The following is a 20,899-nucleotide window of genomic DNA, read 5'->3' on the forward strand; positions in this document are numbered from 1 at the left end:
AGCGTTGACTGTCCTCTTTATCCACCCCACACTTTTATCTATCCCCTCTTTCTTTTCCTGTCCGTTCCTTCCATTTTCTCCTCTCCTTCCCCCACTTCTTCCGCTATTTATTTATTTATTTTTGGTTTTGTTTTTTAAGGGGTGTTGACCTGGGTTTAGTTCTAGTAAACGGAACCCTCTTGCAAGTGAAGCGATTGGTTAATTGCGCCGGTGACTGACGTGCTAAATGAGTGCGGCTCGCAGCAGCCGGGAGCTGATTGGCTGCGCAGGGAGTCTCCGAGGGCTTTGCAACAGGAGCACCGGGCACTCGAATCCTGCAGCCTCCCGAGTAAGTGCCGCGCGCCCGCCCGCCCGCCAGCCCGCCAGCCCGCCGCGCGTCCGGGAGCCGGGTCAGCAGCACTCGGCCCGCCGCGCGCGCTCCCCTTCCCCGCGCGAGCTCCCGCCGCGGCGTCCGCCGCAGGCCGAGGGCCGCCACTCGCCGAGGACCGGGCAGGAGCGCGCGGCCGCCGAGCCGGGCAGCGCTGGGGCCGGAGCCTTTTGTCCCTGGAGGTCCCTGGAAGTTTGCGGCGGGACGCGCGCGGGGAGGCGGCCGAGGCAGCCCCGACGTCGCGGGAGCCAGTGCGCCGAGCCACCATGGGCAGCGGGCGCGGCGCTGGGGGCCGCCGCTGGGCCGCCCCGGGCGTGCTGCTGGCGCTGGCCGCCGGGCTCCTGGCCGCGGGCTCCGCCAGCGAGTACGACTACGTGAGCTTCCAGTCGGACATCGGCTCCTACCAGAGCGGGCGCTTCTACACCAAGCCGCCGCAGTGCGTGGACATCCCGGTGGACCTGCGGCTGTGCCACAACGTGGGCTACAAGAAGATGGTGCTGCCCAACCTGCTGGAGCACGAGACCATGGCCGAGGTGAAGCAGCAGGCCAGCAGCTGGGTGCCCCTGCTCAACAAGAACTGCCACATCGGCACCCAGGTCTTCCTTTGCTCGCTCTTCGCGCCCGTCTGCCTCGACCGGCCCATCTACCCGTGCCGCTGGCTCTGCGAAGCCGTGCGCGACTCGTGCGAGCCCGTCATGCAGTTCTTCGGCTTCTACTGGCCTGAGATGCTCAAGTGTGACAAGTTCCCCGAGGGCGACGTCTGCATCGCCATGACCCCGCCCAATGCCACCGAAGCCTCCAAGCCCCAAGGTCAGGCCGCCCCCTCCCACGCGCGCGAGTCCCCCGACCCGGGCCGGCGGGGCACCCGGGGACCCGCCGCGAGGATGCCGCTGCCACGCTGATCCGCCCCCTCCCCCCAACCCTGCCCCGCTGCTCCTCCCTGGAGTTCGGACGTGCTCCCTGGAGGTTGCTCTCAATCTGTGCAATGAGTTTTAAAAAGTCCGAGGTGTCGCTTAGCACCTCTACCAGCCCAGGTGCACGGCGGACTTGGCCGGCAGCGGTGGCCGCGCCTGAGCCCCAAGCAAGCTCCGTGCGGTGCCCCGGGCGTCGCTTCCTGGGATCCAGGGTCGCTGCCTCCACACCTGAGACAAAGCCTTATGCTCCACAGGAAAGGAGAGCCCTTCTCTCTCTGGGAGGGAACCGATGCCCCATCGAAGTTTTTCACACCCGAGACGGGATGCCCCAGGAGGAAAACACCCAAACCCACAGTGTAGGAAGCCCAGAAAGGCCGAGAAAATGCTAAGGCGCAGCTTCGTTTACTTTCATAGGTTCGACGAGGATTAAAAAACCCCAAAACCAAACACCTCTCGCTTCCCTCCAGCTTTCCTGAGCTAGTCACTGGGCCTAGGAACTCCGGGAGGGCTGAGAACTGGCTGAGAAAAAAAAAAAAAAAGTTTAGAAGCTGAGGATTTCTGTTTCTCCACCCTTTTCAGGTGGTCTGCTTGGGGAGGGTTGGGGCTGGAAAGCTGGTCCTCCCATTCTTGCATACCCCCTGCTTCTCCCATTTACACAAATCCTCAGGTAATTAGAAAGATAAAAATGTAATTAGCTCATTGTTCATCTCTCCTTGGGGAGTGGGGCTCCGCAAATTGGAGACTTTCCTAACAGTCCCTGGAGGGGCCTGAGCTTCCTCTCAGAACCCCTCCCACTTAAAGGGCAGCTTTTGAGTGGGAGGGAAAAAAATCCCCGAGAGGAAAAAAAAGAAATCAAAATAAACAAGCAAAAAATGCAGCGCAGTGGCCTTTTATAGGAGCGAATTCTTCAGAAGCAGAGTTGAGGCTGAAAGATGTGCATATAGTCTGGGATGGGGGCCCCTAGGTGCCCTCAGCACCAGGGCACATGTCTTGCGGGTTTGCTGAGGAGGGGTTTAGGGTGGGGGACCGCCTGCTTGCTGGCTTAGCTCATCTCCAAGGATGCCTGAGAGAGAAGTGTCCTCTGAAGGGCTTACTCTTCCAGAGTGAGGGGGTAGCATGGGGACAGGGGGCCCCAAACTTGAATGCTCCTGCTTCTTCTAGGGAGGGAGGAGATCGGTCCAAAGTGATGGGCATTGGGTGGCATGGACCCCTGCTGGGTGGGAAACCTGGCTGTCTGGCTGCAGTGGCCAGGGCACCTCTGCTCCCCACCTCCTGGGTGTCTGCACAGGGTTAACCTTCGGGGAAGTGCGGCCCTTTGGGAGCAAGAGCTGAGCAATTACCTAGAGCAAACAAAGCACTTTGTGTTCTGCGGGTGTGGAGCCATCCCCTGCAGCCGGCAGGATTTTCCTTCTCCCCTTCCTCACAGGCCAGGAGATTAGCCCAGCTCTGCCCCAGCAGCCTCTGCTCCACTCCCGGTTGTCTGTTTCTGGGACAGCCCAGGCATGTGAGGTGGGGGCCATTGGGGGAGCACCTTCAGAGGGGAAGATGGGGACTGCTTATAAAGGGGGAAGAATCCTCCTAACAGAACCCCTCAAAAGGCTGTGGTGGAAGTAGAGGAACACCGAATAATTGTTGTCTTGCCTTTGACTCCTTGGCTGCTCTTTTCACTTGTCTGCTATCTCCTCAGGGCCCTCGGTCCCATGCTCCTCTCCCCTCCGCTCTGTCCCAGTAGTGCCTAGGCAGTCACCCTCCCAAGACCAGCTGCCCAACGGAGACAGGCTGTGGAGGACCAGTCAGGTGTGGGGCTTGGGGACTGGTTCTCCCCTCAGTGTTTATGGTGAGAGGCCCTGCCCGGAGAGAGCACCCACTCCTCTCCAGTGCTGCAGCCCTGTGGTGGAGGGAGTCCCACAAGACGTCCCCCCCCACCCCAGGATGCCTGGCCACTGTCAGCTGAGGTGGGTCTGGGAGAGCTGTGTGTGTGTGTGTGTGTGTGTGTGTGTGTGTGTGTGTGTAAGGGTAGGTTGACACAGACCAAACTGCCACATGGCTAGTGGCTCCAGAATGGAACCGGTACTTTTGGGTGAGAATAAATACACATGCGTGACTTTTATTCTTTCTTCTGATTCTCTGAAATTAAAACCAAATTTTTAAAGCAATGCGTATCTCTGCATGCTCTAGGCTGGTTTCTGTTCACGTAATTGGTCATGTTTTGGGATATTGGGCAGGCTTTTGCAGCCATGTGTTATTAAAGATAAATTTGACAATGAGAAATGAATGAAAAGATGCTTTTCCCTCCAAAAGGCTGATGCCCCAGCGACACCCACATCTGTTATCGGAAGAGGCATAACTGTATAAACTTTCCAGGAAAGTCGTTTCTAAATCTTGCACTTAACATGAGACCTGTACGTTCCCAGGCTGATAAACTGTTGTTCCTCCTTCCCGCTTAGGTTTCACTGATTTAAGTTCTATGAGGGAGCACATCGTTTTGGTTTTAGTTTTTGTTGTTTAGACCTGTTGTGCATTAAATCAGCCTGGCTGTTTTAGTTGCAGATTGCAGAGGTCATGGTGCCCTTGTGTCTCAAGAGCCTTTCTTAGGGTCCTTTCTCCATGTATCAAGGAGCTGGTCAGGGAAGAACTGCTGTGTGTGTGTGTGTGTGTGTGTGTGTGTGTGAGAGAGAGAGAGAGAGAGAGAGAGAGAGAGAGAGTAATTGTGTGCATGTGTTTGTGTATGTATCGGTGTGTGTGTGAGAGAGAGTGCAAGCAAGCTGTGTGCGTGTGTGCATTGATTTTTGAAAAATCACTTAATCTTAATTCCAGTGTTGGACTTTCTCCTCTACTCCCCCTAAAATATTAATGAGCCACAAAACCTTTCAGTTTTTGGTTCCTTTGCTTTAAACGTTATTTTAAGTATACCTTCCAACAGTGATTTAGTTCTCCTTCTCAGATGGATGGTGGATTTCTCCTACTGAGACAGCCTGCAGGGCCCTGAGGACACGCCGGAGGGGGCGCAGATTAATATTGCATTACACATTCCTCCCTTCCCGGATCAGGCTGCTGCAGAGTGCCATAAGAAAAGTTGAGATGGGGGTTAGCCCTGTGGAGAGCACACAGAGCTCACCCCAAGAGCTCTTTCCACCTTGAGTGGCGCTGAAGGTCAAACATTAATTGATGAGACTGAGAAAATGTCCCTGTTGGCTCCGGAGCCCTCAGCTGCCAGTCAGATCAGGGAACGCAGAGAGTCCAGAGGAGATGATGGGGGTGTGCCAGGGCGATGGTGTTTTATATTCTCACAGCTGCTTGTTCGGTGAACACCATATTCATAGACACTTTCAGTATGATAACTTCCACTTAAAAAAGATAATAATAAAACAAAGAAAACCCCAAAGCACAGTTCACACTCCTAGTATAGGTAACATGTAGGACCTCCTTTCCCTGTTTTTTTCCCCATGGAAGCAGGAACCATAATGCAAAATTCTGGCTAAGTTTTTCCTTTTGTCAGAAACACCACCTCCAGAACCCCATTGCAAGTTCTGACTGAAAAGCAAATTTCCAAATTCTGGGCCCAAAGACAGTCATAGTCTTCTGCTTGGAGTGTAGCTGTGATTCTTGCTGCCCCGAGGACGTGGATGGTGTCCGGCCCTGGGTACAGAGTGAAGGTGGAGGGGTGTGGCCTCTGCTGGGCCATGAGGGGACCCTGCTTGGAAGTGGGGGTGACCGGCTGTGCACTAGGTATATCCTGGGGGCAGCCCTGGCCTGGCAGGGCTTGGCAGCAACTTCCACAGCGTCAGTATCGGGGGAAGCTTTGCCCATTTCACTGAGCCGCAGGGGAACTCCCAGGCAGGAGATGCTGCCACGGAAGCCACAGAAGCCACGGAAGCCACAGGAGAGGAGAGGATGGGGAGGAAGAGGACCAAGGGCCTCACCTCTTACCATTTTGCCTTGGGGTGGCTTTCCTGGGCTCCTCAGCTCCAGCCAGGCTTGGCCTCCGGTGGTTGGCCAAGGTGTAGTGCCTTTAGAATGTGTAAAATGCTTTCCTAGATGGTGGGTTCCACTCCTAGACTTTGATAGGTGATGGTGGGGGTGGGGGTGACGGTGAGCAGCTGCCTCGCCCTTCTGGAGATTCCGCTGCCTACTTTCTGCCTGTCCTCCCACAGAGGCACTTTACTTTCAAGGGATCCCCTCCAGCAGTATTTTGGCTCGGAGACCTCCGGCCCTGGCCTCAAAAGTCTCCTCCCCCTGTGCCTAATGCCTGGCAGTGGCCCTCATGCCTGCCACACACACACCTCCTCTTCAAAGCCCTTCACCGTATTGTGAAAACGCCTTCGGAGGGTCCCCCATCTGCCCCCCCCCCAGCTCTCCCATTTGGCAGCTCTTGCTACCCCGGTCCCCAGCCCCCACTGCCCCCCCATCCCCAGCCCTCACCTGGCAGGCAGGAACTTGCACTGCAATAGCCTTTTTGGAAGGGGTGTTCAGGGCCTGCGGCTGGAGTTTGTGAGTCTGGCTGAGTTTCCTTCTTGGCTCCTAGAAAGGGGTTCAGATTGATCTGCTGTCCTATTGGGAGTTTGGGAATGGGAAGGGGGCAGGATTCAGAGAGGGATGTTTAAGGGAGAGGGGAGAAAGAACTGGAAACAACTGGAATAGATATGTTTCACAGGGACCACCACACCTCATCAAACCGGAGTTCAGAGACCCGCCCTGCCTAGCCCTGGATAAGTTTGGGTTAAATGGTTGTACCATATTCAACAGGTTTTCAAGAAGCTATGTCTGTTTGGCTTTAGGTCCAGGGCTTCAGGACTCTTCTCTTATTCTCTAGTTGCCCTTCAGAAATTCCAGGAGACCTTTAACTACTTTCAACCTGGCCCTGGGGCTGACCTCTTCCCCAGGGGCAGCTCCTTCCAGACACCCCTACCCCTGGAACTCACAGCTCCTCTTTCTCTTCTTTTCCTTTCCTAGGCACAACCGTGTGTCCTCCGTGTGACAACGAGTTGAAATCTGAAGCCATAATTGAACATCTCTGTGCGAGCGAGTTTGGTAAGAAAGCATCCCTGGCTGCCTCTAGGAGGTTTGGCATTGCCTGGTTCTTCCTGATCTGCGTCCCTGGTGAACAGAGAGCCCGGTGACACATCTTTTTGGACCTTTATATTCTCTCCGTCCATTCTCCCCGAATGGTTGCTGTTCTCGGGCCCGTGGAAATCTAGACAGGGTGTAGGGCTGGCTAGTTTTTATTAAAGTCAAACTTAGCTTTGGCCCTTCTGTGTGAGGGATCACTGGACAACTTTTGGGGACCTTCTCTGGGAGTGGAGGGAGGTAGACTTGTGGGCAGACGGAGAGGAGTTAGGTGACAACACCACTCCTTGGATGCCTCCAGGAGGTGCACCCAGGAGGTCCTGCCCACAGCTCGGTCTTCCCTCCACACAGGCTCTTTCTCTACCCACCCCTAGGTGTCAGCACCACCCTGCCCACACTCTGAAATGACTACACGGGGTGTCCTCCCAGGGAGGGAGTGTCCACCCAGGGAGGGTGTTGTCCAATGCTGAGGGCCATGATCAACTCCTTCCTGACACAGACAATTGACATTCCTCCAGTAGTGGGAATTGTCTTCCCTTCTTCTCAAGTCACTGTGCCTTAAAAGGGACTTCTAGATCAGCACCTGCAGCCCCAGGGGGAAGTGCTGTATGTGGCCTGGGGAGCAGATCTCAGGGGGCCTTTCAGGGATGGTTCCTTGTAGTCTGCCTCATAGGAGACCTGACACCCCGAGACTATCTTCTCTGGGAAAGGTAGCTGTCAACCGCATCCATTTGGAGGGCCGACTCCTTCTATTTTATATGGATGGTGAAAAGTGGCTTGGCTCAGGCCAGGCCCACTTTGCTGAAGGAAGGTTCAGCCTGGCACTGAAAGTGCATTTCTCAAGGTTCCTTAGCAGGAGAAACAGAACGGTAGGTAATGTGAGTCTTTGTCCATTTGGGGCTGCCAACTCCATGTTTTCATTAACTAAACATAATAAAGGGTATGAAAGGGACTTGTTCTGGCAAAGTGCTGGGCCTGAGTCACACAAATAGGGCCTACATATGCAAGTTGAAGGAAATCATATAAGTGACGCATACATTCTCAGGATTGTCATCATGACTGAAGACCCCAGGTGGGAGAATTCAGATCCTTTGCCGCAGAGAGCTTCTTGAGGATGAAAATGTCTTGCGTGCTTTATTTCTGCACTAGGTATCTCTGCCTCCTTTGTTCTTGGAGGACCGCAGGACCTCTAAGAAGATTAATCTGGTGTGCATTTTCCCTCCTGTCTTTGAATCACATCCTTTTTTCTTATTGCCGTTTTATTTATTTATTTTTTAAAGTTTATTTATTAATATGCTTTGTGTGAGAGAGAGCAAGAGTGCATGTGTGCATGAGTGAGCAGGGGAGGGGCAGAGAGAGAGGGAGAGAGAATCCTAAGCAGGTTCTGTGCTAACAGCATGGAGCCCGACTCAGGGCTCTATCTCAGGAACCGTGAGATCATGACCAAAGCTGAAATCAGAGTTGGGTGCTTAACCGACTGAGCCACCCAGGTGCCCCTGTTTTTGCCATTTTAAATGTAGCCAGATGAAATTGTAGAGTGTGCCTGCAGTGATGTGTGCAGATCCTGGTTACCCTTCCACCTACTGATAGTTATATTTGCTCCTTGATGCTCACCCCCTTGCTTCATCAGAGGGTGGTGAAAGCCCAGTCTAGCCTGGTACGTCTCCTGCTGTAGAGTCTGTGGGTGCACAGCCCCATACTGCATTAGCAACAAGTTTTTCTTCCACAAATGGAGCTGAGATTCCTTCCCAAAGATGCATGTGGACATAAAGGAAAACTCTCTCGTAAACCCAGATGAGAAGCCTTTTGCTGCATGGCTGGGGCGGAAAGAATCTGTTGAGATATGGCTGTGATCCCAAGGAATCCTTACAAGGGATACCTAAGGGGCCACATTTTGATTTCATGGGTCCTATTCAGATATTATATATCAGCACACTCACTTTTAGGAGTTGGCCCCCTGATATTCCAGCAAATCCAGGACACCGTATTAGAGTAAACTCTGAAAGGTAATATATCAGATGATGTTTTGTGCTCATATGACTTCTGTTGGGCTCACCTCCTGAGGGACAAGTGATGGCAAACTCTGGAACTCTGTGTGTGCAGGTGATTGACTGACTATGCCTTCCTGTTCAGGAACTCAAATTCAATGTATCTGATCATTCATTGATTCATGTATCCCTCCATTCAACATTTCTTGAGTACAAAACACTGTGCTAGATACCATGTGCAAAAATACTTAACTTAGAATAAATTAGAATTTAATTAAACATTTTTTTCTTAAACACTGACCAAGCACTAATCAGTGATTCTCTAGAGAATCATGGAGTCATGACATAACTCACCAACTGTGGAGGGGGCTGTGGGAACTCAAGGCCAAGTTAATGTTAAGGAGGTGTTGGAAGAGAACCCATGTCTTCATGCCCAGAGTCTTTGTCTAGAACTTACCAGCTTAAACTTGTCGTCAGGTCTCCTCCCTCCATTCCCACTTGCTCACCTCAATTCTGGTGATTAGGGGCTTTGTGGCAACCAGTCAAACTAGAGACATTCTCTAGAAGTGGGCCAAAGAGGCAAGCTTTGAGGAGGAATTTGAATGTGGAAGGTTGACCTTGCCGTGTAGGGTAGGGCTCTCAAGGGTGTCAAGTTCCTCACCTGGGGATGGATTCCTTTTCCCCACTGTAGTAGCTGCCTGCTGAGTCAGCAAGCCACCTGCTTACTGCCTGTGGGAAGGAGGGGTAGATCTTATTTTAATAACCAATCAGGTTTTGGCAGATCTGAATGATTGGTTGTTTGGGATTGTTCCTTTTTCCCTGAGATTATTTTCTTCTCAGGTTCAGAGAATTTTTGAGGTCTTCCTGGACCCCATAGGTCATCGTATCACATCCACTTATTTCATAAATAAGGAGTCTGACTTTCCCACCTGGAGTTCTTTTACTCTCTGTCATGCTGCCTTCCTCATTTAGGAGAAGAACAGCCATTGGGCTTTGCCACGGAGGCCTTTAACCCCTCAACATGGTGGGTATGGTGTATGCCAGGCTCCTTTGAACTGGATGCAAGAGAGACTTTTTGGGTGTTTTTGTTTGTAATGTTCTTATAAGGCAATAAATAGGATCTTTTCTTTTTTTTTTCACTCTGCAGGAGCTGAGCTTAGCTCTGCCCTTCTCAGCATCCTGGAGAATGCAGCCTTGTTGAGAAACTTGTTTCTTAGCTCAGTTCATTTCAAGTAAGTGAGGCAGTCAGCCACGCTGATGGGATTCAGTTAGGAAACAAAGAAATTCAGCAATGCAAGCTGACACACAACAGAGAAGAAAAAGAATGTTTTACTCCCTACTCCAGGGATCAAACTTTGCATTAAGTGGCCCTGACATCCCTGGTGGGAAGGCATCAGGTTGTTGGAAGGCTCTCTGTGAGCTCTAGGAAGAAGGGGGTGCATTCCTTCTGGGTCAGCACACACACTCGCCCTCCTGCCAATGCGTCCTCAGACTCCTGCGGCCTCCGTGGAGCTGGGCGTGCACAACCCGTCACCTCTTTCCCAGGCAGTGCATTTTTAAATCTCTGGCGGGTCTGCTTGGCCACTAGTCTCTCCACCTCTGCACTGTACCCCCTCAGTTCAGAGCGCATTTTTTTCCCCCAACAGGGAAAAAGCATCAGTAGAAACACCTGTGTGCTGATATTCAGGAATGCAGCTGGATCAGCCTGGATCAAGTACCAGATGTGGGAAAGCCAAAAGTTAGATGGTGCAGAGTCTCTGAATTCAACATGGTGGCCAGCCTGCCTGCTGCACTTAAATCAGGACGCACTGCTCTGCCTTTTGTTCTCTCTGCTTTTCCTGCTATGTGACAAGAGGGTGCTGCTGCTCCGTTCTCTTAAACAGGCCAATATAGTATTTGCAAGCTGCCACACTAGTTATCTTGCTGTTAACAACTCATAGCCATCTTTCCTTCATGTTAGCTTATCCCAGGCGTGTGAGGATCTGATTTATAATTGCTGTGAGGTTAGGTCCCCACCTCTGGCCAGTCTCTCTAGCTTCTCCAGTATCTGTAAACACCCTTAAGCTTTTCTGGTAGAAATGTGCATGGTGCTTCTGCCAAGATCGTTCAGACCTTCCTCTTGGACTGGCTCCTCCACTTTTTTGAGCTTGAGAGTTCAGGTGGCAGCATCCTTTACCCCAGTATTTTTTTGCTGTGGAAAAAAATTTCTTTGCCCCCAGAAATTTTCCTTGCCTTCTGGAAGGATTTTTTTTTTCCATTTATGTGTTTCCTCATAAAGAGTAAAACCATACTTTGTAACACCAAAATGAGTCAGATATGAAAGAAAAGAAATCAGCGCTCACTGTTAGCATTTGGGAGTATTTCCTAGAAAAGAAATATTTTCAGAGGTTCCTGAACCTTCACTAATTTGTTCTTGCTCTGCCTTACTCTTCTTTCAAGGTGTCTTGGCTGTGCTGCTGTTTGGAGGCACAGTGTTTTACTCCCAAGGGTAATTTGATCTCTTGCAAAAAGTTCAGCCTTTCCAAACTAAACCTTGGGTTTCCTCCTGCAGGTGAGGAAAGCTGGCTGCCAGCACAGTAATTGCAACATCTGTAAGCTGCTTGAGAGCAGAGTCTGTGTCCTGCACCTTATTTTACCTAATGTAAGATGCCCATTAATTATGAGATGCGCTATTCATTTTGTACCACTGACAAAGGAAATATACCTCATGTTAAAATGGGAAGATAATCCGTGTCTTAGAATGAACAAAACAAGGCCTGTTTGTACTTAAATAGTTCCTGGAAAAGTGTCTTCTTCTCCACGGTCGGCATGAGATGCAAGTTTGTCAGATGAGTATTTGAATGACAGGATGGCAGGGATATGGAAACTGGACTCCTTTTTTTGTAAAAGGAGAAAACTCCTTTCCAAGTGACTGTGTACAACAGGTTAATTAATTTCAAGGAAAGGTACATGCCCTGTTTTAGGTGAGTGAGTGTATATGTGTATATGTTAAAAAAAAAAAACCACTCACATCTAGAAATCTAGTTCGTTTAAAGTAAAATTAAATAGACATGGGGAAAGGGCACTGTTACCCCGGGGTGGAGTCAGCGGGCTGAAAACAACTGCTTTTTATTGTCATTGAAGATCTCTAAAATACATATCCCATATACAGATCTGTAAATACTTGGAAGGGATTGTTAAGGCATTTCACGTGCGGGAAAACCCACTCGGTGCTTTAAGTCCACGGGAAGTGTCGCTCATGGCCCGCAGCCTGTGTCTCTATGAATTTGACCATTCTGGGTACTTCATATAAGTGGAATCCCACAACATTTGTCCTTTTGTGTCTGGCTTGTTTCACTTAGCAAAATGTCCTCCTTATCATTTGATGTATGTATAAACTGTCATGGAGAAGGGGAGCAAGGAGGACTGACCCTTCACTTCACCTCTGGTCTCTGAAGCTTTTCTGGGTATGGGTGAAGAAAGGTGGGGGAAGGTATGAGATAACATAAGGGGGCTATTCACAGCCTGCACATGTGGCCCATTCCTTTGGGTGCTGCATTGCTCGTTCGTATCCCTTTGCCATTGTAAAGACATGCTGAGCTGGATGGAATCTCAGAGATCAGCCAGTCCGGGGCTCATCTTACGGAATGAGAAAAATAAGACTCAGAGAAAGGAGTTAGTCATTTGATTGCCCAAGGCCATTCTGCTTGGCATCCATTACAGCTTCTGTTCCCACCACCACTCACCTGGGCAGCCAGTCCAGACTTCATACCCTTCCTCCTTCATATACTCCTGTGCCTGTCACATTCCTGTCCTGCCAGGAGTGCTGGGGAAACTCCCTGGGAAGGGGGCCTTGGGTGCTCCTTCACTGCTTTCAGAACCTGTGGATATAAATGGACTGATATGTGTGCTTGCACTGTGGAAAGAGCTCAGCAGTCATTGCTTACTTTGTGGAGAGGCAGGTAGTACAGTAGAAAGAGCATAGGCTTTGGGCCAGACAGACTTGGATTAAATCCCAACCCTATAAACTGACTGACCACGAGAAAGTCTCTTAACCTCCCTGAGTGTGTCTCCTCACCTGCAAAATGTGAGTGGTGATTCCTGTGTTACTGTGTTGTAGGGAGACTTGAGTCAATCAGGTGTGTGCAGTTCCTGGAACATGGCTGCTGCTCAATCCATAATAATTATTGTCTCTTCTTATTGGAAAGAATTGTTTCAGGATGGAAATTAGCCTAGGTGGGAGGATTCTGGCACGGATGAAATCAGCTTGTTTGGCAAAAGATGTTTTAGGAAATGGAATGGAACGTTCTGGTTAATTCTCTGGTTAACAGAGAATTAAACTGAAGGAGCCTTTTAAGAAGCCCATTTGGAAAAACTTTAAAAGCTTTATGCAGCTTCAAGGTGCTAGAGTTAACCAAACCAAAGCAAACCAAAGCAAACCAAAATCAAATGAAACCAAACAAACAAACAAACAAAAAAAACACAACCTTGTGCATACTAGAAGTTAGATCTGGGTTTTAGTCTGATGATAGCCTTGAGGCACCATCAAAGGGGGAGTACCTGACATTTGTGACAGCAGAACTCAGGGAGCTAGGGCTGACTGTTTGCGCCTCCAGGACGTGGCTCCCGAGGTTATTTGTGTGTGTGTGTGTGTGTGTGTGTGTGTGTGTGTGTGTGACTTTTAGAAATCTTATTCCTGGTGTGAGTTTTCCTATTCATAATTTGTTGGGTTCTATTTAGGAAAGGTTTTAAAGCCCTTGTGTGTTGTGGTGCCCTCCACACTTCTCTTTTTCTCAGGCTGTATCTCCAGGACAGCCAATGCTGCTTTGCCTTGTGATATTTGTGAGATGTACCCGCTCCAGCCAAAAAACAGGCGGTGTTCAGAGAAGCGAGTGAGCATTTAAATATTGGTGAATTCCGTCCAGTTTTGCAGAAATGAGCCAGGAGCTCCAATCTGTTTTTTTTTAAAGGAGAACAAATGGCCAAAGAAATGTCAGGCCCTTGCCCTGCCCTAGCCTACTTCGAGCAGCCAATTAAACATGCATTAGCTTTGGAAGGCTTCTCAAAGGCCTATAGATTACGTTTGAAATCTTTGTTTAGTCTTTCAGGAACACTGTCACACGGATGATTTATCAAAGAAAGTTGTTTATCTGGCAGTAAAATAAACTCTGGGCCTGTTCAGACGAAAATTTCCCGTGAATTTCTACCAAGGTAAACACTGGTAACTGGCAGGTTGCAAATTCCGTGTGAAAGCCAGACACATACAATAAATATTTGAGCTATAGCTTTGCTGTGTAAGAAGCCCAGCCTGTCACTGGCACTGTCACTCCCGCCATGGCCCTGAGGACCTGGAGCAAGAACTGGGAGGGCCCATGTGTGGGCCTCCCTGGACTGCAGTGCCACTTAGCGCTGGCACTGGGGGCTTCCTGGTTCAGAGAGGGCAAGCCTCAGGATGGCTTCCATCAGCATCACACAAACAGCCTGTGATGTGTTACAAGGGAGGTGAACCTGAAGCAGCCAGCTTAGGTTTCTTGGAAAAGAGGCATTTGTTGTACCAAATTGGCAGGGGGCGGGGGCCTGTTGAATGATTTGGGAGCCGGGGCCAGGATGCGGTGGCAGGGGGCGGAATCACCTTGTGAATTCTGCTGAGCTTGAATTGTAGTGGCAAAAAGTGCTGGGGATGTGTCCCCAGGGCCTCTGGCTTTACTTGCTGGTGACAGATCCGCCTGGAATAGAGAGGGCAGAGCTGGTCCTGTAGGTGCCGCGGTAGTAAGTGCCCACGGCATGTTTGAGTGAAGGGTTGAATGAATAAGCTAATGGTAGTGAAAAGAAAGGAGATGAAATAAAACCTTCTAGGTCTTTCAAAGGAAGCTATTGTGGTAATTGTTTATAGTGGCTCTTCAGGGAGGGACTACTGAATGATAAACAGCTCGTTCTCTGACCGTCCTGATCCCAGAGTCTGGAGCTTCTAGATCACCCTGGCCTTGGGCAGGGTCCTTATTGCAGGACTGCCATTTATAGGTGTTCCTAGGCACATCCTGTGACTTAGATCCTGAGACTGAGGTCTTATTCTAACTTCCTTGGTGGGTCAGGGAGAGGAAGCAAGGACCCAGGAGAAGAGGTGACGTTTGTGTCATTTGTGAGGACGTTTGGGGTTGAGGTCTGGGCTCACGTGCAGAGAGAGCATCCACCCTTGTGTTTAAATCTTGAGAGTGACTGGTGTTGGTCTTTCCGGGTGAGAGGGGTGGGTGTGTGTGGGGGGCCAGCTCTCTGGGGATTGGGGTGCAGGTAGAGGATGCTTACTGGCTTGCATTTAGGGGAATTTATTTAGGGGAATAAAGGAGTATTTCTTCAGGGCAGGAATTAAGGGAAGTCATTTACAAATTCTGAAAGGGTGTCTGTGAGTTGTAAAGAGATTACAAAGTAGTGCTTTGGCAGTAGGGAAAACGAGGAACCCGCTTCCCTACACTGGTGTCACTCAGGCAGGATGACGAAGGCGGCTTTCTCGGGCTCTCTCTTGCCAGAGTGTCCGTCAGTGTGCTTCCCAGGACATCTCGCTCTGGAAGAACCTCGGATGTCTTGTCTTTGTGAGCCCTTTGAAAATCACTTCACACTGGTGTGTCTTCCAAAACAGATCCATTCAGTTTTCAGAAATGGCTTTATGGTGGAAGGAACTCTCTAGCTCTGTGTCCGTGGTGGCAGCACATGCAGAGACAGCTGGCACCTGGAGAGTGAGTCCCCTCTGGTAGCACCCCCTGTGTGGCAGTGGCTCCAGCCCGCCACGCTTACCTCCTGACCCCAGGGACTTGTCTGTGGTCCTTCGGGGCTTCTTTCAGTCTTAACTTTAGGCCAAGGACCTGATGTTTTGTCCTCAACAAATACAGGAATCTGGTGAACGAGGCAGGCCCTTCCTTGGCCATGCTTGTTTGTCCGTGTTCTCTGGTAACTTCAGATGCTCTCATGTGCAGTTTCAACTCTCAGGCTTGAGGAGGGAGGGTCTTCTGTTGGGGCTGGAGAAATTCAGGGAACTTTATGAGAGGAGATGAGTATTCTAACTTCAGACAAGATTAATGGAGAAAGTAAAGACAGGGATTCCTGGTGTCAGGAGACAAGGGCCAGGGAAGGAGTCAAGACCCCAGACAAATAGTAATTCTTAAATGACAGAACCTAATTCAGGTAAACAAATATGAGTAGAGAATATCATTTGTCAGCTCTAGCAATTAAGTCGGCATCCTGTGTTAGGACTCAGCCCTGGCCAGAGACTTGGAGACGCAAAGGCTTCGCTGAAGTGTGATGGGAGGAGTTGGCTTTTGGGATGCCTGTATACTCCACTGGGAAGGTGGGGGGTCCCCAGCACTGGGCCTGCTCCTCAGGGAGCTGCAGTTAGAATGAGCTGGTGTGTTATGGTGGTTACCCATTCAATGGGACCCCCCCCCCAGGTGGGGGTCAGCTACAGGAGGAAAGGAGATCAGTCATTAAGTATTGCTGTCTGCTGTGGGCAAGGTGCTGAGACATGGAAAGTGAGGCAGCTGAAGAGGGCAGCCTCTAACTTCCATGTAAGCCATGACTGCTTCTACCAGAGGGTGGAACCCATGGAAAGGGTTACCACCTTTTTTCTAAGATGCAGTAAGATGCAGGGGTGCAAAGGAACTCAGATGTCTGCAAGGTTAGTGTCTTTACTCTTAACCGTCTTCATTTAAAAATAAGTGTATGGGGTGTGTGTGTGTGTGTGTGTGTGTGTGTGTGTGTTTCACAAATCAAATTATCTGCCGAAGGTATGCACTCTTGCACAGATTAAATTCAACACACAGTGGTTGAGCTTCTAGTGAGTACGTGGCCTTGCTAATGCTTTGTACTGCGTATGCTGATTTTGGGATTGACACGCAGGGAGATTCCAGTGGGTACACACAAGTGTTTGTATCATTTCTTCCCAGGGCCTGGGAAGAGGAGAGTCCCATAGTCAAAGCCAAAGAGACCACCTCTTCCTCCCCGTAGGTTTTCTGAACTCTGAGGTGATCTCTTGGCAAGGAAGGTAGCTGGCCAGAAGAGAGCTCATACCTGTGCAGATAAGTACAGGCAAGGGGAGATTTGTTGTAGGCCCACTTCTATCCTGTGGTGCCTTTTACACTGGATTCTAAGTGAGAAGCCCTGCATAGAGCCACCAGATGAGGTAAGAACAGCCTACTTTATCATGCCTCTATCTGACTGAAAAGGAGCTGGTGAGTTTTGGAGGTGGAGGTGGGGGTATATCCGTAGGTGAGCTCATGGGAGACTGGGGCACCTCACCCTCCCCATTCCTGGGGCCATCTTGAGGCCAAAGCTTCAAGTTCGCCCTGGGCTTCCCAAAGGTGCTTCTGTTCTGCCTCCCAGGCCTGGCACCCAGCACTTTTGTGCTACTCCATGTGGTGTTTCCTGCCTTTGAGGTGCCTCAGTGAACTAATGGTATGCTAGTGTTAGAGGTTTAATAAATGCCTGGATTGAGGAAGTATTGTATGTCAGCCTTGGCACTGGTTAGTGCACTTGAGAATGGTTGGGTGGGATGATTAGGATGTGGTGGCTGCCCTCAGAGGGCTTACCTTCTGAGGAGACACAGAGGGAAACAAAGATACACATAATACCATGTCATGATATGCTGAAGTTTCTGTAATAGCTAGGGGGCTGTGGGAGCACAGGAGGGAGTGGGTCTTCCTGGGGAGGTGTCAGAGAAAGCTCCAGAAAGGAGATACCTTTTGTTGTCCTCCACAGAATTGGTAGGAGTTTGCCAGGCTGAAGAGATGGGCATAGGAAGAACACTCTATGTAGAGGGCCTAGTGGAGATCCAGACATGGAGGTAGGACATTATCTGCATATTGCAGAGCAGTGAGTCTTTTTGCCATTAGCTTATAAGGTAGGTGGAGGCAAACATTTAGAAATGAGATTGACAAAGTAGGCAAGAGTCAGTTTGTGAAGGGCCTTGAATGCCATGCTAAAGAATGGAACATTTGTCTTGTTGGCAATAGAGAGGCATCAGGAGCCTATTTTAAAATGTTACATTTACTTACATCTTAAAAGAAGATCTTGGGTAGGGAAGGAGACAGAAAGAGAAGGTACTCGGTAATCCAAAGCAATGAAGTGCGAATGGCAGAACTTTAGGCATCAGAGAGTGAGATACTTTGGAGAGGGGGTCTGTTGGGTAAGGGTGATGAGGGGCGAGAGAAGAGGCCCTCAAACCACCTCCCTTAAGAGAGGGCACAGGACCTGGGCCAGCTCTGGGCCACCCAGTTGAAGGAGCCCCCGAAGGCTGGCCTGATGAGGTCAGCACGTGGCCCGGGCAGCCAGGGAAGGGGCCATGTGCTGCGGTCAGAGCCCCCGGGAAACCTTTGTTCTGGGAGTGCGGAGCAGGAGCCAGAGCCCGTAATCAGCTCGTGCTCGGGTCACCGCCGAGCTGGTCATTACCAAGAGCAGTCATCATTAGGAGCTGTCATAAACTGCCCTGACTTTTCTCTCCAGACCTTGTTAGTGGCCCAGGCAGGCAGCAAATGTGGTGCTTCTGGAGCCAGCCCCGTAATGGTTGGACTGGTAACAGCATTACCCAGGGCCTGAGGGGCTGGGTCAGCTCAGGCGTCTGGAGCTTTCTAGAAGAGGGAGGTGAGAGGGGCTGTAGCTACAACAAAGCACAAGGGGAGAGGCCACAGATGGGGCGTGTGTGGTGTGTGTGTGTGTGTGTGTGTGTGTGTGTGTGTGTGTGTTTGTGTGTGCGTGCACGTGCACGCTCATGTCTGCATGTGTAAGGCTAAATCTGAGGCGTGGGTGTAGATGCATGTGTGTGGCCATGGGGTACAAGCTGTGTGCATGTCTGCGTGTGCACTGCGTGTCTACCTGGTGGGCTTGGCCATGCCAGTCGGCCCCTTGCCCAGCTGAGAGAAGCTGGCCTCTTACAGCCACTCTGGCTTCTCCAGGTGCTAGGTCTCCACTGGAGACTTAGTTTCCTCTCCCCACTGGCACTTTGGAGGGAGGCCTTTGAGAACAGGCAGAGGATGTCCCACACTTCAGGAAGGCTTTAGGGCAGTCCATGAGGGATTTTTCCACAGCACGTCTTTGTGCAAATCCAGGGCCATTTTGTAAGCTTGGGGAACACCCCTGTAGTCTTGGTGTTTTGTTTGTTACCTCAAATGCCAGTGAGGCCTGTTTTGTTGAGGTGCTAGTGTTTGCTAGAAGTCCATTTAGAACGCTGGTTCTGTGGGCAGGAGCTACTTCCTTAGCAGAGTCCAGTGGTCGGCAGGGAGTGTCATAAAGGGCAGGGTGCAATCTCAAGAATTTTGAAAGTGTATTGGCAGGAGCGTGCATACCCTTAAAAGTCATACAGACCTGAATCCGAGGTCTCGTTCTACGTTCTACCACCTACTGTGTCTGCCCAGGTAAGCCACTCAACCTCTCTGAGACTTAGTTTCCCCAGCTGCCAAAAAGCAAAAATAAAAACTCTGTGCAGGAGATAATCTGTCATGTGATAGAAAACAACTTCCAGAGTCCTGGGATCTAATTCCAACACTGACACTAAATAGCTCTGTGACTCGTGCCAGTTCGTTAAAGTCTCTGGATCCGTTTCCTTAAGCAAATCCAAAGGATCACTTGACATGATCTCTAATGCTTCTTCTAGCTCTGAAATTGTACCATTTTTCCCCTCAAATACTCTGACGTGGTTTCCTGATTGGTTGTCTTTATTGGCGCCTCCCCACTCTCCAGGAATGTTCACTGGGAGCCCTGGGCCCTCATCTTTGGCACCTGCAGAAGCAAAGCCTGCATCTAAGAGTGTACAGCAGAGGTAAAGTGAGTTGGATGCCCTAACTGCAGAGTTGAGTTGGGGCTACAGGCCTACTGCAAAGGGCAATGCATTGTTGCACTGTGGATCAGCATTCCCCAGCAGGGCCTGGGTGGCCTCTGAGCATCCTGACCTCAGTGCCTCTCCTGAGGGGACTGGTCCCACATGGAGATCCCTCTCCTGCACATGTTCCCAGGGCTCTTGTTCTTCCCGGGGTCTCCTCAGAAACCCAGGAATGGAGGGCATGGGAACTTCCTTGCCTGCACAGGAAAGGAGAGCCTGATGGGGAAGCAGCTTGGAAGCCTGGTGCACGTGCTTTCTAGACCTCAGAACTGCATTCTAATTCCAGCTCCAGAATTTACCATGAGGCATTGGCCAAGTCCTGTTATTTTCTCATTTGCCGAACAGGGATAATTGTGCACACTTGTCAGAACTGGTGTGTAGACCCCATGAGACTGTATTGAAGCATTGACTGTCCTGGAAATGACAAGTGCAAATTCACATCCAGCCTGTTACTCTGTGGCAGCTGGTCACAGGTGCCATCTTACATTTCTGCATGGTGTCCCCAGGACAGGCTTTTGGTTCAAGTAGGGGCTGTCAGCATGTCCGGCATAGCCATATTTTCCCTAAAGCACTCATAACAGAAAGCCACATTTGGCTTTCCTTAAAAAAGAAAAAAAAAATGAAGGATGGATGTGATTTGCAGATATATCAAATCTGAACCAGGATGGTAATGGTAATATTTTTTCTCAGAGAAGTTTTAGAGATTTGGAAGTTTGTTTTAATTTTTAAAAATTTTTGAAAATGTTTATTTTTGAGACAGGTGTGCATGCACGTGTAGGGGAGGGGCAGAGAGAGAGAGCGAGAGAGGGAATCCCAAGCAGCTCAGAGCCTGATGTGGGGCTTGATGTCAAGACCCTGGGATCATGACCTGAGCTGAAATCAAGAGTAGGATGCTTAACTGACTGAGCCACCCAGGCACCCTGTGTTTTGGAGGCTATTTAAAGTATAGGCTTATGTAGCCCATTTTTGGGCTCCTGGGGAGCAAATCTTAACTGAAGACTGAAATCCAAAGCACTGGGTAGGAAAGGACATTTGGAAAATCTAGGTCTGAAACTTCATGCCAGCCTGGCCCCCAAAGAGGGGACAATGGCCACGCCAGGCCCTGGTGCAGATGTGGCCTATCTAGGACCCTCTATCCTTCAGTCAAGAGTGACTTTTATTGGTAGTCTCTATGCTGTTCCCCTGCACCGATGCCAGCATTCAGACTGAGGGTTCAGCACATCTTTGGTCCAGGATGCGATGGCAGATATTTTTTGCAGATAGGGGATGTGAAGTGGGGGGAAAGTGAGCTGCCGGGCCATTGCACCTAGGTGTTGTGGGGTCAGGTTGGATGCTTCCCACTCTCCAAGGGGCCTGGTAGTTCTCTTCCCAGATCCTCTTTCAAATGGACGAGTCTGTGTGTTTAAAGATGTCCTCCTCTTGACTACAAATATCAGGAGGACAGTAGAGGAGAGACAACTGAGGTTGTCTGGTCCAGCAATTGGAAGATGTGTTCTGCATAGCTCTGATAGAACCTGGCTTGTTGAGGAAACAAAACCTTGATCAACAAGGTAGTGGGGTCTCAACCACAGGAGCTGTTCAAAGGCTGAATGGCGTCTTACTGCGGTGGGTGCACTCTCCTTATCTCATGTCAGATGATTTTCCTGAGGAGGGTGCAGGATGAAACTGGAGCCCCAGCTCATTAGATCACCCAGCAACATGGAAAAAAGCACCTTGGAAATGT

The 20,899-nt window shown here is 50.2% G+C and overlaps 1 protein-coding gene across 3 annotated transcripts in view; it reads left to right on the plus strand.

The window, feature by feature from the left end:
- Positions 1 to 386: 386 nt before the first annotated feature.
- The window catches only part of SFRP1 (secreted frizzled related protein 1), a 43,777-nt gene continuing 23,264 nt past the window's right edge, over positions 387 to 20,899 (plus strand). Inside the window, exons 1-4 of one of the 3 annotated variants that reach the window (XM_045055514.1) lie at positions 387 to 1,177; positions 6,235 to 6,312; positions 9,484 to 9,568; positions 9,983 to 10,031. In XM_045055514.1, the coding sequence (XP_044911449.1) occupies positions 634 to 1,177; positions 6,235 to 6,312; positions 9,484 to 9,568; positions 9,983 to 10,016 (741 nt within the window). In that variant the 5' untranslated portion in view covers positions 387 to 633 and the 3' untranslated portion in view covers positions 10,017 to 10,031. Of the gene's footprint in view, positions 1,178 to 6,234; positions 6,313 to 9,483; positions 9,569 to 9,982; positions 10,032 to 20,899 lie in introns of those variants that run through there. The other 2 variants (XM_019828521.2, XM_011281505.4) reach the window with 2 other exon arrangements.

This window comes from Felis catus, chromosome B1, assembly GCF_018350175.1.
Source record: "Felis catus isolate Fca126 chromosome B1, F.catus_Fca126_mat1.0, whole genome shotgun sequence".
In the NCBI taxonomy this organism is placed as follows: Eukaryota; Metazoa; Chordata; class Mammalia; order Carnivora; family Felidae; genus Felis; species Felis catus.